This window comes from Schistocerca cancellata, chromosome 4 (assembly GCF_023864275.1).
Source record: "Schistocerca cancellata isolate TAMUIC-IGC-003103 chromosome 4, iqSchCanc2.1, whole genome shotgun sequence".
Classification (NCBI taxonomy): domain Eukaryota; kingdom Metazoa; phylum Arthropoda; class Insecta; order Orthoptera; family Acrididae; genus Schistocerca; species Schistocerca cancellata.
In genome coordinates this window covers 696,605,598-696,621,810 of record NC_064629.1, presented here as the reverse complement: position 1 = coordinate 696,621,810, position 16,213 = coordinate 696,605,598, and the positions used below count along the sequence as shown (strand labels likewise).

General features: G+C 37.3%; 1 protein-coding gene across 1 annotated transcript in view; it reads left to right on the top strand.

Moving 5' to 3' along the window:
• LOC126183715 (mucin-19-like) overlaps positions 1-15,752 on the top strand; it is a 99,508-nt gene extending 83,756 nt beyond the window's left edge. The window contains exon 3 of the mRNA XM_049925902.1: positions 12,364-15,752. Coding sequence (XP_049781859.1) covers positions 12,364-14,555 — 2,192 coding nt within the window. The 3' untranslated portion in view covers positions 14,556-15,752. The remainder of the gene's footprint in view (positions 1-12,363) is intronic.
• The last annotated feature ends 461 nt before the right edge of the window (positions 15,753-16,213 follow it).

Below are 16,213 nucleotides of genomic sequence, written 5' to 3'. Positions count from 1 at the left end.
CGTGGCCAGAAGAACAACACCATCACGAACAGACAGACGATGGTGCAAAGCATGGTAGTTGCGAAGGGGATCCGATGCCCGGCCCTTGGTCCTGTCCAGCCAACCCCGTTGAACAAAACCGATCACCTGACGCAGTACCGGGTCCCGCGCAGTAGCCGACGCGACCTGCAAACCTGTAAGTGGAAAACCCTCAACCGCACGATGTTCTTCCTCATCAATATGGAAACAGAGTAGTTCATCATGATTGAAAACCGGGTCGGGGCCCATCGGCAATCTTGACAATGCGTCAGCGTTGGCATGCTGGGCCATGGGGCGATAGTGAATCTCATAGTGAAAACGAGACAAGGCCCAACGTTGCAGGCAGTGAGCTGCCTTTTCCGGAAGTGACACCAATGGGCTGAACAGAGAGACCAGCGCCTTGTGGTCGATGATGAGGTGAAACTTAGAACCATACAAAAAAACGCTGAACTTTTTTAGAGCATAAATGATAGCGAGCGCCTACTTTTCAATTTGAGAGTAATGCCGTTGCGCATCGTTGAGGGTCTTGGAAGCATAGGCAATGGGTCGTTCCGACCCATCCTCATACCAATGGGCGAGAACAGCCCCTAGGCCATACTGTGACACGTCAGTCACCAGAACCAAGTGCTGACCCAGATGGAATGTGGCAAGACAAGGCGCCGACTGCAAATGAGCCTTCAGGCAGACAAAAGCCTGCTCACACTCGTCGGACCAACAGAAAGGGACATTTTTGTGTAACAGCTGATGCAGAGGATGAGCTACCGCCACCACGGATGGAATGAATTTCTGATAATAAGCAATCTTGCCTAGAAACGCCTGAAGTTCTTTGACCATAGACGGCCGGGGTAGAGCGTTAATGGCCGCAACGTGCTGACGTAGAGGACGTATACCCTCAGGGGACAAGTGGAAATCAAGATACACAATGGAGGGTTGGAAGAACTGTGACTTGTCCAGATTGCACTTCAACCCAGCCGAATGCAAAACCCGAAACAGTGAACGCAAATTGCGAAGGTGCTCCTCAGTGGAGGCCCCTGTGACAACAATGTCATCCAGATAGTTTATGCAGCCGGGAACGGAAGCCGTGAGCTGTTCCAAAAACCACTGAAAAATGGCCAGTGCACTAGCGACGCCAAATGGTAACCGCTGGTACTGATACAACCCACAAGGAGTGTTGATGACGAGAAATTCCTTGGAAGAAGCATCCAACGGCAACTGATGGTACACCTCCGATAAGTCAAGTTTGGAAAAGAACTGGCCCCCAGCGAGCTTGGTAAATAACTCCTCAGGGCGGGGGAGAGGATAAGTGTCAATGAGGCTCTGAGCATTGATGGTGGCTTTAAAATCACCACACAATCGCAGACTCCCGTTTGGTTTAGAAACCACCACGATGGGCGATGCCCATTCGCTGGAGGTAACAGGAAGGAGAATCCCTGAAGCTGTTAACCTGTCTATCTCAGCCTTGCAGGTGCACGCAACGCCACCGGAATAGGGCGTGCCCGGAAAAACTTAGGGCGAGCTGTAGGTTTAAGAGTAATGTGGGCTTCAAAATCCTTGGCATGACCCAGACCAGCAGAGTACATGGACTAAAATTCAGAATACAATCCATCCAGCTGTTGATACGGAATATCCTCAGATATGAGGTGCACATCATCATCAATGGAGAACCCGAACAACTGGAAAGCATCATAACCGAACAGGCTTTCAGTGCCCGCATGATCCACCACATAAAACATGAGGGGCCTAACAACAGACTTGTAGGCAGTGGAAGCATCCAACTGGCCAATGATAGGAATTTTCTGTTTACTATAAGTTCTCAGATTTCGCGTAACTGGAGACAAGGGAGGGGAGCCCAACTCCAAATACATGCGAGAATTAATCCAGTGCCACTTGCATGCGAATGTCTTTATCCAGAACACGAACAGTAACAAACAACTTATTTGTTTGAGAAAGCACACAGTTAACATCCATGTCCGATGCCTCGTCCTCGTCGACAGGAACTTTAGGGGACTGACACACAGAAGCAATGTGGCCTTTTTTCCTACATGAATTACACGTGGCCCGACGTTTTGGACACGCGGCCCTGTCATGCTGTATGAAACAACGTGGACAAGAAGGAAGTGCGGAACGAACCTGCTTCTGTGGTTGCTGTTTTCGCTGCGAGCGTTGCGGCCCAACGCGACGTTGTTTACACGAGTGAACCGCCACGACATCTTCGTTCTCCTGTGAAACAGGCAAATTGTCGGTGTCGAAAGTTGACTGTACAGCACCTACATCACACCATGCGTCTATTTGTGCGCCAGCAGAGTGAGACACTTCAAAGGATTGAGCGATGCTTAGAACTTCCAACAACGATGGGTTTGGCAGTTGTAGGGCATGTTGCCGAACTTCTTTATCAGGAGCAAGCCGTAGAATAGCATCCCTAACCATTGAATCAGCGTAAGACTCATGATGAGTGTCCGTGACAAACTGACATTTCCTACTCAGACCGTGTAGTTCCGCCGCCCAAGCCCGGTAAGATTGATGGGGCTGTTTACGACACCGGTAGAACGCCACATGGGTGGCAACGACATGGGTGTTTTTGCGGTAATAGTTAGACAATAAGTCACACATTTCTTGGAAGGACAGGGAGGCAGGTTCCCGCAGAGGGGCTAACTGAGATAGCAGCTGAAAGATCCGTGGGGAAATCCAAGATAGAAATAACGACTTACACATAGGAGCGTCGACAACGCCGAAAGCCAAGAAGTGTTGCTGAAAATGCTTCTCATAATCCTCCCAGTCTTCAGCGGCCTCGTTGTAAGGAGGGAATGGAGGCTGAGAAGGGGAAGACAGACAATGAGTAAGCAACGTCGACAACGCCTGAATAGCAGCCGTCAGCTGTGTTTGTAGTGCCTGAATAGCAGCCATCAGCTGTGTTTGTTGTTCAATGAGCGCTTGCATAAGCTGTTCCATGTCTGCCCCGTCACGAACACACAAATCCACAACACAGTGAAAATATCCCATCCTCGTCGCCAAAAAGTGTTATAACCTTTAATCACCAATAATTGCGTGGATATTCAAACATACTCACTTAGAAACAATAGCTGGTTACATGATAACAACTCAGTATCTCTCATTCGACTGCCGTGCCATGCCATGACATGCGGCCGGCGCCGTTCGTAGCTAGGTGGCGCTCCCGCGCTCAGCCGAGTTGCGGAGTGCCTCTATCACTGTTTGCGTGTACTGTCGTGGCGGCACTGTTAAATCTCATGGCACCATCACAACAGTTACCTCCATGATTGTTTTTCCTATTATATTGCTCATGGTTATCCCCATTATTCCTATTCTGCTGATGTTAAAATTTCTGTCTCTATTACCATTTTGGCCCTGATAGAAAGTACCATTCTCTCTGTTTCTGTAGTTATTACCATTGTAATCTCTATCATTTCGATTATTATGGTACATTTCTACTGCCCTATCCAGGCTGTCAACATATTGTAAAAACTGTTCAAGGCAACCGTGAGGTCCATGTACTAAATCCCACCACAACTTCTCTGGTAATCTCATTTTTAGTGCATCAGTCAATGTCATTTCGTCAAATGGCTTGTCAAGGTGTACTGATTTCTTAGGTTGATTCTTACAAAACTCTTTCAGTGTAACATCCCTATTCCTATAATTTGGACCATTCAGAAATTCACTTTTCATTCCCCCTTGTCCAGCTTCTGACCAAAATGAATTAAAAAAATTTTTTTTGAAACTTCGGTATGTTTCTTGCTGACTTAAATTTAGATTTACCCAAGACAGAGCTTCGCCTTGCAGACATCTTTTAACAAATATAATCTTATGGTCATCACTCATGCCTGACACAAAACTGTCTCTACAGTGGTGCAGAAAATCCAGTGGATGTAAATTGTTTGATGGGAAACTTCTGATTGGAATGTTGGAACACGCAATACCATTGTTTGAATAAAGATTTTTGTGAATACAATTTTTCTGAACTACTGAAATTTTTTGATCTAAAACATTTACATTAGTTAGCATACTGTCTTCAACATTTAAAATTTTTTGATGTTTACTACTAAAATTCTGTTCCATGTTTTCCTCTACGACCTTCTTCTGAACTCTGATGTCATTAACATTCTTCTCCTGTGCTATTACCTCATTTTCCAAAACAATAAATTTATTTTCTAAGACATCAAATTTTTCATTCACAGTTTTTAATCCCTCTGACAACCAATTTTTCAGTTCTGAAAACTGATTACTAAGTTGGTCTATTTAGCATTGTACCCTGTTCTTTTTACTATTGTTTTCATATCGTATTTCCATTAACTGATCATTGACTGCACTAAATTTGATATTGTTATCTGTTTTCATTTCTGTTAACTGATCATTAACTACAAAATCAACTGCATAACGTCAGTTTTAACTGTTTCTTTGCTGACTACACTTTCACATGGTTCAAACATATCCAGGCTACGTCCTACAGTTTTTACTTCATCACCACTACCCTCATCTCTGTTCATTTTCCTAGCAATCACACGAGTCCACTGAAAAAATTAAGTTTAGAAATAGTTTGTACTTTTCTTTTATAATGTCCTACATCGTAGTTGTAAAGTCCACTTTCAATTCATCCGGTCTGTCATTGTTGATATTATCTCATCACTGTTGATACGACTTTGGTGGGCAGCTCTCAGGTATTCTTTCATCAAGTGATTGCAGTTCATTTAGTTAAAAACTGCAAATACATAAATAATTGTCCTTCCTTCTTCTGCAGCAGACAAAACTTCATTATCAGTCAACAGATCACAGCTGATGCCCCCACTTGTAATCTTACCCTCCCACAGCTTCAAGAGGCATAAAATATAGAGAAGAAAAACTTTTTTACTTATATTGATTATCTCTTTGTTGTTGTTGTTGTTGTTGTTGCTGGCTGCAGTTCTTGCGTCTAGGGGTACATTCTTGCAGCTGAAATTTTAAGTTACTGGTTTCCAGATGACTAAATAACTGATGAAGTACTATCTGTTGCTATGATTTTCTTTTATTTTATCCCATTCTTCTATATCACATTGACTTCACAATCTCCATTTTCATAAAACCATCAATTACATTGTTGTGTACAAAATTAAAAAAAAACGTGCACTTCCATCAGAGGCATGCCCACTACTACTACATTCTGTGGTACTCACAATATTCCAAGGAGTTTACAAAACAAAAAGAGTTTACAAACTTTCTTGACAAAAGAAGAATCTTTACTAGTTTATATCATTATTTTTAATGAGTCCAGAAATAAATTTAATGATTTGCATTAGATTGCATAAATAACACTATCAATTTTAAGTATGCCAGATATTTCGTAATTTCAAATATTTCTAAAAGAAGAAGAATTTTAACTGTACAAATTAATTTCTTCTTATACATTTTAGTATGAAATATAATACGTCATATACAAAATCATATGAAATTCTTTTAGTTAAACAGCTGAAATAATGTTCACCTATACAAGAATCAATTTATAAATGGTATCGGTTATTTCTATAAAAGAAAAAAAGGCAATGCTAGAAAAGGGTGTCCCATTACAGTATGCAAGTTGTAATTTATTAGGTGAGAAAAGAAAGCAAACAAATTGCTGAGGGAACAGAATTTTTGTGAATTCACTAGATAAAATGCTCATTCAGCTACTTGTATAGACAATATCATAACAAATTACATATTTGACAGTGAAAACAAGTTCTGTTTAGACTTAGGAACTTCTGACCATTCTGCACTGTTTATTCCACTGCCAGAAATAGCTAAACCAAATTTTAAGAAAGGTTTTATGAAAAGAAACTTTTCTAAAAATCACCTGAATCTGTTCCAAGAAAAGATAGAGGCAGTAAAATGGCCCATGGATAACAGTGTGTCAGGTACTGAGAACTATGATAAATTTCTTAAAAGTTTTTGAGAGGTGTTCAATGAAACATTCCCACCAATGATCTGGCATGAAAAAGCAAAAGGTAAACTAATCTGGATTACTCCAGGCTTAACCCTTGAACAGGTGTGCCAATTTTTGTAACATGAGAGAGTGTGCAGTGTACTTTGTGCATATGTAATGAATAGCTATCTTTATGCTATCAAGGTAAACATGCATGAGAAAAATCACAGTTTACTCTTTGTTTAATTAAATTACAATAAAATAACTTACTTTATTTGAGCTAAATCATTGTTTAATTAAATAATAATAAAATAAGCTTCCATTGTATCACTCTGTTGTCGCATACAAATGTTAACCCATAGTTACAACCCACTCAGAGCATTAAACAGCATAGTTGCATCAGATCCCTGCCAAATGCTTATTCAATTACTAATTATTTGATAGATTACTGCATCATTGTGGGATTGTGCTGCTAGCTCAGAAGCTTGGTCATATTCTTGCACAGATCACAAATTTTTTCTCACCCGGCTCGCTGTTTGTTTTATATTATTGCTGTTCACTTGGATGTATGGAAATACAACTTACCACTGGTTTAGCTGAAGCAGTGTTGAAGGAATAGGTATGAGCTCACAATTTTGAAACAAAAGTGGAATGGTACAAGGCAATATTACTTGTGGTTGGTGCAGTTTATACTTAAGTGTGCCAACTCAAGTGTTAAAAATATCTATTGTAAGAAAATGAGAGCTGCATAAAGAGCTGAGATACAATGTCTTATACTGCTCCTACATGTACTGCTTTGTGATTTATTTTGTGTTGAAATATGTATTTATTTCTCAGAATTAACATTCCAGTTTGTAATTCAAAATATTTTACATTAATAAAAATTCTGAAACTGTATTTGTATGATGCTGCTCGAGAACTATCTGTACACATTTAGTTCTTTAATATTGCTTACAGTATTTAGAAGTTATTAATTTTTTAAGCCAACAACTATTTCAAAGCCTTACATCTACGATATCTTAAGTACCATTCTGTCTACAAAGTAGGCATTTAGATGCATTTTATTGTCTTTCCTCCCTCTTTCATTTGATGTTCTCACCTAATTTGTAACTAACATAGTTCTTATTTTATCTATTTTGTGGCTGTGGAATCAATTTTTGGTTACTTACTATGCACCATGGCAACATCTCAGACCAACAGTATCCTGCAACGGTCAAGTGCATGGGTTTTATTGTACCTGGCAGTAACACTATAGTGTACCTAATGCTGTGGTGTTAGCTGGGTTGCATTGTGGCCTCTAATTCCACCGACTGCAGGGTTTGGAAATGTCATCTGCTGTTAGTGGAAAGCTCTAGTCACCATTCCTCATGAGTGATGTTTGCTTGTGAATGAACTCTTGTATCACATCCTGTCACCTGTGCAACCAGTGCTCATGTAGCCACATCTGTCTGTAGTATCCCAATAACCCCCACTTGTTACTCCATAAATGCAGTAATTGGAGTCACTAGTAACACCAAAGGCACTTAAAATTCCAGCCATAAAAAACATTATTTTTAGAAGCACACAAAAGATTTTAAAATTGTTAAACAGTAGCCCTATGTAGCGGTACATTTTCTAACCTAATAAGTATACTAAATATATTCACATATAGCACTGTGTGTTACAGTGAGAAACCCTAAATTGAGAGCATATTTGCAAATAAACATTCACTACTAAAGCATAAACATGATAAATTAGTACATCTAAACTATTTTCTGTTATTTGTGTGTATATGTACCATGTGTCTGGCAAACACAATTAATCAAAAGAAGCACAAATCTCAGTGGTCACAGTACCATAAATAAATAAATTTTAGTTCTATAACTCTCACAGTTCATTTTCCTACTTTCAGATTATTAGTTTGTTTTGCTTTCTGTCCTTGATTTAATTTTGTTGCATATATAATTATTTTTCATTACACAGATACACTTTTATCACTACAACTTACATTGCCTTCTCTGGCAACTCCCATACTCATTGCTTTAGCAGTCTCAGTTAACCTTTTCAATATTGATATATTTGTCAGCGCATCAACTGACATATCCAGATGTACTGACCTCCTTCATTCTCCATGACAGCATTCCCTCATACAGTATCCTCTTCTATCCCATCTTAGAACAGATCTGGTTTTGCATTGCAAACCACAATCCTCTGACTCATTTCACAAAGAGCCTGCTTCATCTCTGCATACTTAGCACCACACATCTGTTTGCTTGAATCTATTTCTCCCTATAATTCAGCTTTAACTGTTTCAACCCCTGACAACAGCATCTGATCTACTTCAACAAACTTTCCATTAAAATCCCCCAATTTACCATCTGTACTCCCAATTGTACTGTCTAAATCATTTTAAAGTCGTCTTTAAACTCTCCATTTTGTTATCTGTTTGCCCATGTTTGTCATCTAATCATTTTTAAATCAGCAAAATTTCTTATCATAATATTTAGTTGGCTCAAAATTCAACTTAACATAGAATGTAGAGCTAACTGGAAGTCTTTCTGCTTCATCCTACCTTTTCTTAAAATCATTTTTAATATTTCCTATAATAACATTTAATTGACTTAACATTGAACCAAACATAGAGCTAACTGAAATTTCACCTACATCATCCTGTCTCTGTGGACTCATGGGCTTGCCTGCTCCCACTAACAACCAACTTGAAATCATTGACTGATTCCTTAATTTCTTACTCCATGGCTAGTTAGCAAGAAAACTGAAAAATAACAATCATGTGTTGCTATTTTATTTAACTTATTCAGTGACCTGCAACTCAGCTCCATTGTCACAACAGCTACCTGAGTCAGTTTGTAAAACAGCCAAATCCCAGAGGCACAAGCCCATATCTGTGATGTACTTATTTCCATTTAATTCACATAAATCTTCTGGCAAATGAATTAGCTTAAGTGTGTGACTGATTTGATGTTTTTTTGGCTACATTGGTGTTTAGGGGATGGTCACACACCTGTCACATTATATAATAAATAGTTTTATCAACTTCTAAATGACTGTTAATCTCAGGCAGGATTGTGACCAGTGGAGAAAAATAAAAAAAAATGTTCTGAACACCAGCTAGTTATTGTTTAGAAATAAAAATGTTTATTAAACCTTTAATATCATAAAAGAAACACAATGACCGATGGAGTACCTTGCAATAACAAAATTGCCAAGTGTGGCACACCACATTACTGTTCGATATTACAGTTCTTGAAGTTAATTGTTCAAAAATTCACAGTCCAAACTTGATTCTATTTAAATTTAATCTCAGTGAAGCTAACTGTCATAAAGTGCAGCTGCTTCTGCTTAAAAGTTTAAGTTCACCAGGCTAGCTACCAAAATATTTGCACTTTCATCCAGGGAGCTGCTTATAGTTAAGAGTCCATGACTAATTACAAAAACTTTTCTAAGTTTTCAGAATCTCTTGGAAAATTTTACAAGTCCACAAAACATTTCAATCATTTAAAGTCTTGACCAACATGCCTCTCATTCAACTTTACATCTGCCGTTGGCCAAATGTCAAAGAGAGCTGTTGTGAGCAATATGGCTGCCAACCTTAAACAGGCACAATCTGTTGTTGCAAAATTTACAAATTTACATTTTACTTATTGCTACTACAATGTTACATATCAGTTAAGTTAAGAATTTCACCAGCTTTCTGTGGCATCCTAGGATTTCAGCTGGGTCCTTAGTTTTCTTGTTATTTACATTTCAGTCATTGGAGTAGTTAATCTATCCATATTTACTAGTAATTATTATTAAAAATAATTAAATTTACATGACTATAAATAGCTACTGTAGTCTACTATCTGATAATGCTGCCACATTTACTGATTTGTGGTTTATTTTGCATTAAAATACATCTTTACTTCTTGGATTAAACATTCAGGCTCATAATTTAAAATAGATTACATTGATAAAAATTCTGAAACTGTATTTTGAAAGTGCTGTTCAGGTACTGTCTGTAAACATATGGTTCTTTATAATTGCTTATAGCATCTAGATGTTGTTGCTTTCTTAAGTCAATAGGTATTTCCAAATCTTACATCTACAGTAAAGTACTGTTCTGCATACCAAGTTGTCATTTAGACACACTTTCTTATCTCACTTCTCTCTTTTGTTTGATGTTCTTGCCTATCTTGTAACATAATAGTTCTGGTTTTATCTATTTTGTGGCTGCAAAATGAATTTTTGCCTGCTGACTCTGCACCATGGCAGCTTCATACACCATCAGTGTACTGCAATGGCAAAGCTCACATGTTTTACCCACCTTGCAGTAACAATCCAGGCTACCTGCCATCCTCTTGGTTTCTGGGTTTCTTTGTGGCCTCTCATTTTACCAATTGTAGAGTATGAAAATGTTGTCTACTACCAGCAGAAACCTCGAGTCACTACTTTCCCAAAAGCGATGCTCGCCTGTGTCAGAACTCGTGCACCTCACCCTGTCACTTGTCAAACAGCACCTGTCTAAACTTGCATTCTGTAATGTCTCAGTTGGTTGATAGATTTCCTGAGATAATAAAAGATGAAGATGACAATGAGGACCTACAGTAGCTACATAGATTAAATTAGAAAATGCAGAGAGCAACATGAATCTATATTGCTGAGGACTACCAAACATGTAAAAGTATAGAGGAGCACTTTATGAGCAATGATGTTCGATGCCTTATGATGATGATGATGATGATAATGATGATGATGATGACAATGTACATGTTACAACATTTCACGCTGTCTTCATAGAAAATTTAATGCATCACCACATGACTATTTGACCAAATTACTCATTGATAACTGAGTTGTCTTACATTTGAATTTAGAGTCTTACAGTACATGTCAAGAAGCCAGTGGGGGTCCCAAATCATACTGATGTTGATGGTGGACCTTAGTTCTGAATGGAATGAATGTTTAATCATTTAATAGCTGTAATATTGTGAACAACTCCATAAATTTTGGTAAATAGTGAATGAGTACATAATGTTGTATCACTTTCCATTTTAGTTAATGTACAGTATGGTGTGCATACTGTGGTTTACAGGGATGCAGTGATGGCAATAGTTACTGCCTTCATGTTAGTGATGAGTGAGGGAGAGGAGGGATGTGGCATTTGTTATTTATGAATGATGCAAATTCACCTCTAGCTGTCTTACCATTGTGGTCATTTTTCATTCGAATTGGCTTCTAGCACAGGACCATCAGAAGTTTTCATTTGAGTTTTCTGTAGATATAGTTTTTTGTCTGTGTTAAGAGTTTAAGTTCTTTGATTTGAGTTATAAATCTGTTTATATTCCACTGAATTCTGGGAGTCATAATTCGGTAAAAGATTTTTTTTCCCATTTTTCTGTGTGATTGTGATATAGCAGATGACAGGAAAACAGTTGCAGGCTTTTTGTCCCTCCATGGGACATTGATGTCTACCCCATTACCATCAGCATCATTTGGTGACAGTTCTTCATGAACTGTTGATTGTACTCCAGTTTTCTTTGGCTTCAGTCATCTTTTGCCTTTTGTAAGGAGCAAGATGGTTGTTTTTCAGTGCAAGTAATGTAGATTCCTAGGAAAATAGAACATTAGATTGAAAATGATTGCAAGGTATTGGTTTTATTCAAACATAATTACATAATGGATAATAACTACCATGGGAAATTACTTGAGTCATGTAGGGATAAGTAACATATTATACATGTTGATAACCACTGTATAATTCCTTCACCAGTATCACTTCAGATCTTCATTTTTTATCTTTAGTGGTATAAATTAATGTTTTATATGTATAATCAGTAGACAGTAATTCATTTTTGTAATTTTATTATGCCATTGATAATACTTGACATTCATGCACTGACTATAAGCAAGTACATAAAAATGGCAGTAATTTCATCATTCTGCATGCCTGACAGACTGTTGTCAGTTCCTCAGAAACTGAAATTCATTGTGATTTTCTTTTACTAATAAGATCTACGTCTACAACTTCATAAAAGACATTTAAGTTTTTGCCTCCTTTTTTTAAGTGTTCATGATTTTATTTGGTCATGTATTTACTGGTAACATATGGGGTGAAAATGATGAAATGTGCATGTAAATTCTCAGTGAACAGTCCACTGGATTGTACAAGCTAGCCAGAAACAGATGCAAGGTAAAATATAATTGAAAATGTTCACAAAAATTTAGCCACTGAGGATGCTATTGGAATGAAAAATATACAAAACATCAATGACAAACACTTAAATGTTTTTATTTATGCCTAGAGCTGGAGAATAAAAATCATAAATGATTTCAGTAATTACTTTTATCTTGTAGTTTTCAAAGTTACTTTTTGTATTGTTATCATCATTTGTCAGCTCCATTTCCTGATGTCCCACACACTCTGTCCTGTATTCCAAACATGATTTAATTTAATGATAAATGTTTTTGTTTCTTTGTAGGTGAGCCATTACGTACCCATGACCATACAGCTACTGAAAGAAAAGTCCATACTACATCAACAGAGGAAGAAACAGGTATCAGTAAAAAATCTGAAACATTTGTATCATATGATAGTGATTCTGATGATTCTGCCACAACATGTAAGAGGGCTAGATTTGATGTGAATTTGGCAAATGAGCTTGAATGTTCAAGTGAAACTGTTAAGGAATCCAGTGCCATGAATTATGTGAAATACAGTGGAATGACAGTCTCAGAGGGTGAAGAACAACCTAAAAATAAAGTAACTCCTAAAGGCGTAGAAATAATATATGATTTGAGTGATGTAGACAGTGAAATAATGTTTCATACAGAATCACCATCAGCATCTGCTATGAGCACATCTTCAACAGAAAATACACTGGAAGCTCAAATTACTGAGACAAATGAGGAAATTGTAAAAAGATTTGAACAGGTTCTGGTATCAAAGGGACTGATCCCAGATGGTGCAATTAACTGGCAAGCTGTTGCAGAACAAATTACTGATGAAGAAATTGGTGGCTTAACTGCAAAAGAATTAGAAGATTTTTTTCTTGACAAAATTTGTAAAATTTTTCAAATCTCTAGTTATCCTAAAGACTTAGCCATTGCTCATTTCAAAGACATAAAGCTTACTAAGATGATGGATAATATTAAAAGTGAAACTTCAGATACTCAGAATCGAGTAAATAGAGTGCAGAAATTCATAGATGATCACAATCTTGCATTAAGAGCCAGAGAGGCCAGCAAGTCAGAACAGCAAATACCATCTACAGCTGGAATGTCAAGTGGGCAGGAGACTAGGAAAGAGGGAGCCCATTATAAGACATCAACTACACTTGTTCATGACAAGAGTACCTCAGTAGAACACATAAATGAAATTAAGGGAAATACATTGCCAGTAAGAGAAACAAAGTCAGGTATGGTTCCCACACAAGGTGCTCTGTACTCGTTCCATGCATCATTGGAAGCTAATACTGAGGAAAGTGCTAACAGTCTTCTTGGTAAGAGTGGGGAGAATACTCCAGTACTGCCTAAACCAATGAGCAATGCAAAGACATTGGTGTCTCAAAAGCAGCAAAATCAATTAGCCAGGGAAAAAATTAATACATTGCCAGTAAGAGAAACAAAGTCAGGGATAATTCCCACACAAAGAGCCATGTGCTTATTCCATGCATCGTTGGCAGCTAATACGAAGGAAAGTGCAAACAATGTTTGTGTTAAATGTGGTGAGAATACTCCAGTACTGCCTAAACCAGTGAGCAGTGACAAAGCATTGATGTCTCAGAAGCAGAAAAATCAATTGGCTGGGAAAATATTTAATACTGCCTCTCAAACTGGGCAAAGAACAAAGATGTTCCCTGTTCATCAAGCACCAAAGTCAAACCCTTGCAAAAATAATACAAATACATGCATTGAAGTAATTGATCTTACAGAAGATGATGATGATGATGAACAGTTTACAAAATCTGCTACAAGTACTAGCTCAGTTGCAGAAACTATGGCTACAACAAGTAAAGCAACTGGGTCAACTTTGGCTCCTAATACTTCAGTTGGCAAAATTAAAGCATCAGGAAGTACTGCTAAACCAGTACCTGCTAATCCAGTTATGGATACTACCTCAGTTACAAAATATATAGCTTTAACAAGAAAGGTATCAGGTACCAGGACAACTTTGGCTCCTAGTACTTCAGTTGAAAAACAAAAAATAGAAATAAAACTACCAGGAACTACTACAAAGCCAGCACATTCTAACCTAGTTACAGGTACCAGCTCAGTTACAAAAAATATACCTTCAACAAGTAAAGCAATGGGTTCTAGGGCAACTTTGGCTACTAATACTTCAGGTGGAATGCGTGGTAAAAGGATTCAAGGATCAAGAAGTACTGTCAAGCCAGCACCTGCTACCACAGTCCAAATTAATGCAGAATCAGGTGGATCATCAGCAGGTACTTCTACAAATGTGGCACCTAATAGTGAAACTGTAAAACCAGAACCTCAGCTTGGAGTATCTGCAATAATTGTACTGTCTGCAAATGGAAAAAAGACAAACATTTTTCTTGTTCCACAGTCAGCTGGCTCTATACCATTATTGACTCTTGGTACACAAAACAATGTAGTTATGACAGTGGAAGACATAAATCCACAGCAAAACCAAGAAGAACATAACAATTAATCATCAGAGACTGACACAGATCAGTCTCATTAGATGGAACAAAAAATGAAATTTGTTGTTACATCATACATGAATTAATATCAAAACTATTGAAAATGTGTTGTTGATGAGTGAGAGGACTGTATTTTTATTGTCAGATTTTGTGTGTTAAGATAACACAGCTAATAGTGAATGTGCTCACTGTAAAATAAATTTTATACAAAAATATAATTTGTGCTGTCAAGTATAACTTTCGTAAAATATTTTGTGAATGTAAATAAAGACTGAACATATGATGTGTTTTCTGGAAAGTAAAAATTTTAAACTTGTCACCATAATTTTCAACAATGTAGTAACTAGTGTGGAATGATAACATATGAAACAGACATTTGTTCTGTGATTTAACCATCTTATTGTTAATGCAGTGGCAGACCATCTATCACAAACTGAGTGGGGAGGCACGGTAGTGACAAACTGGAAACATGCAGGGTAGGCGATAGCTTGAAACACTGATCCAGCTATCCTAATTGAGAGTTATCATGTTTTCCCTAAATCTCTGGAGGTTATTTTTGGGATGGTTCCTTCAAGAAATATCTAATAATAACTGCACAATATGCACAAACCTCAGTAAACAATATGATAAGGAGAGTATTTGTTGTTATAGTGATTCAAAACTAGGCACAGAAACCAGTGTGAAAATGATATATTATAGCCTGAGATCATGTGACATCAGCCTCATAATGTGGTAGCAGTAATAAATTTGAACAAGCTGTGAAAGGTTTGTTATGTATTAAATGCAAAATGGTACAGTGCTGTTGGTGTGTTGATGCTAATTCAAATCAGAGAATATGGCTATGATGTAAGTGCAGTGAGGAAGAATTAAGCCTAAAGATTGACACAAATGAACTTACTTCTTAGTTGCTTGGTGAGATTTCAAGCTCAAAATACATATTGTAATAAAAAAAACTAATTCTTAAATGTAGAAATTATGAGTCAAAAGAAACGTGATCAATTTGCAAGAGGAAACACACAGATCCTCCATGTTTCTATAAATAAATGTTGAGAAGCCAGAGAAAAAAAGGAAGTTTTAAAATTGTAAAAGTTTTGTTACACTATATATGGACTAATATCAAAACTATTGAAAATGTTTTGTTGATGAGTGTACAGGAATGTATTTTTATTGTCAGACTTGTGTGTTAAGATAAGTCATGTACAAGTGAATGTGCTCACTGTAAAGTAAATTTTGTATTAAAACATAATTTCTACTGTCAAGTATAACTTTCATAAAATGTGTTGTGAATGTAAATAAAGATTGAAAAATTATGTGTTTGCTGGAAAGTAAAATTTTAAACATGCCACCATAACTTTCAACAATTTATTGAAAACTAGCGATGAATGATAACATATGAAACAGACGTTTGTTCTGTGTTTAATTATCTTATTGTTAATGCAGTGGCAGAATATCTATCACAAACTGAGTGGGGAGGCACAGTTGTGACAAACTGGAAACATGCAGGGTAGGCGATGGCTTGAAACACTGATCTAGCTATCCTCATTGAGATTTATCATTTTTTCCCTAAATCACTGGAGATTGATTCTAGGATCATTCCTTCAAGAAATATCTAATAATAACTGCACAATATGCACAAATCTTAGTAAGCAATGTGATATGAAGAGTA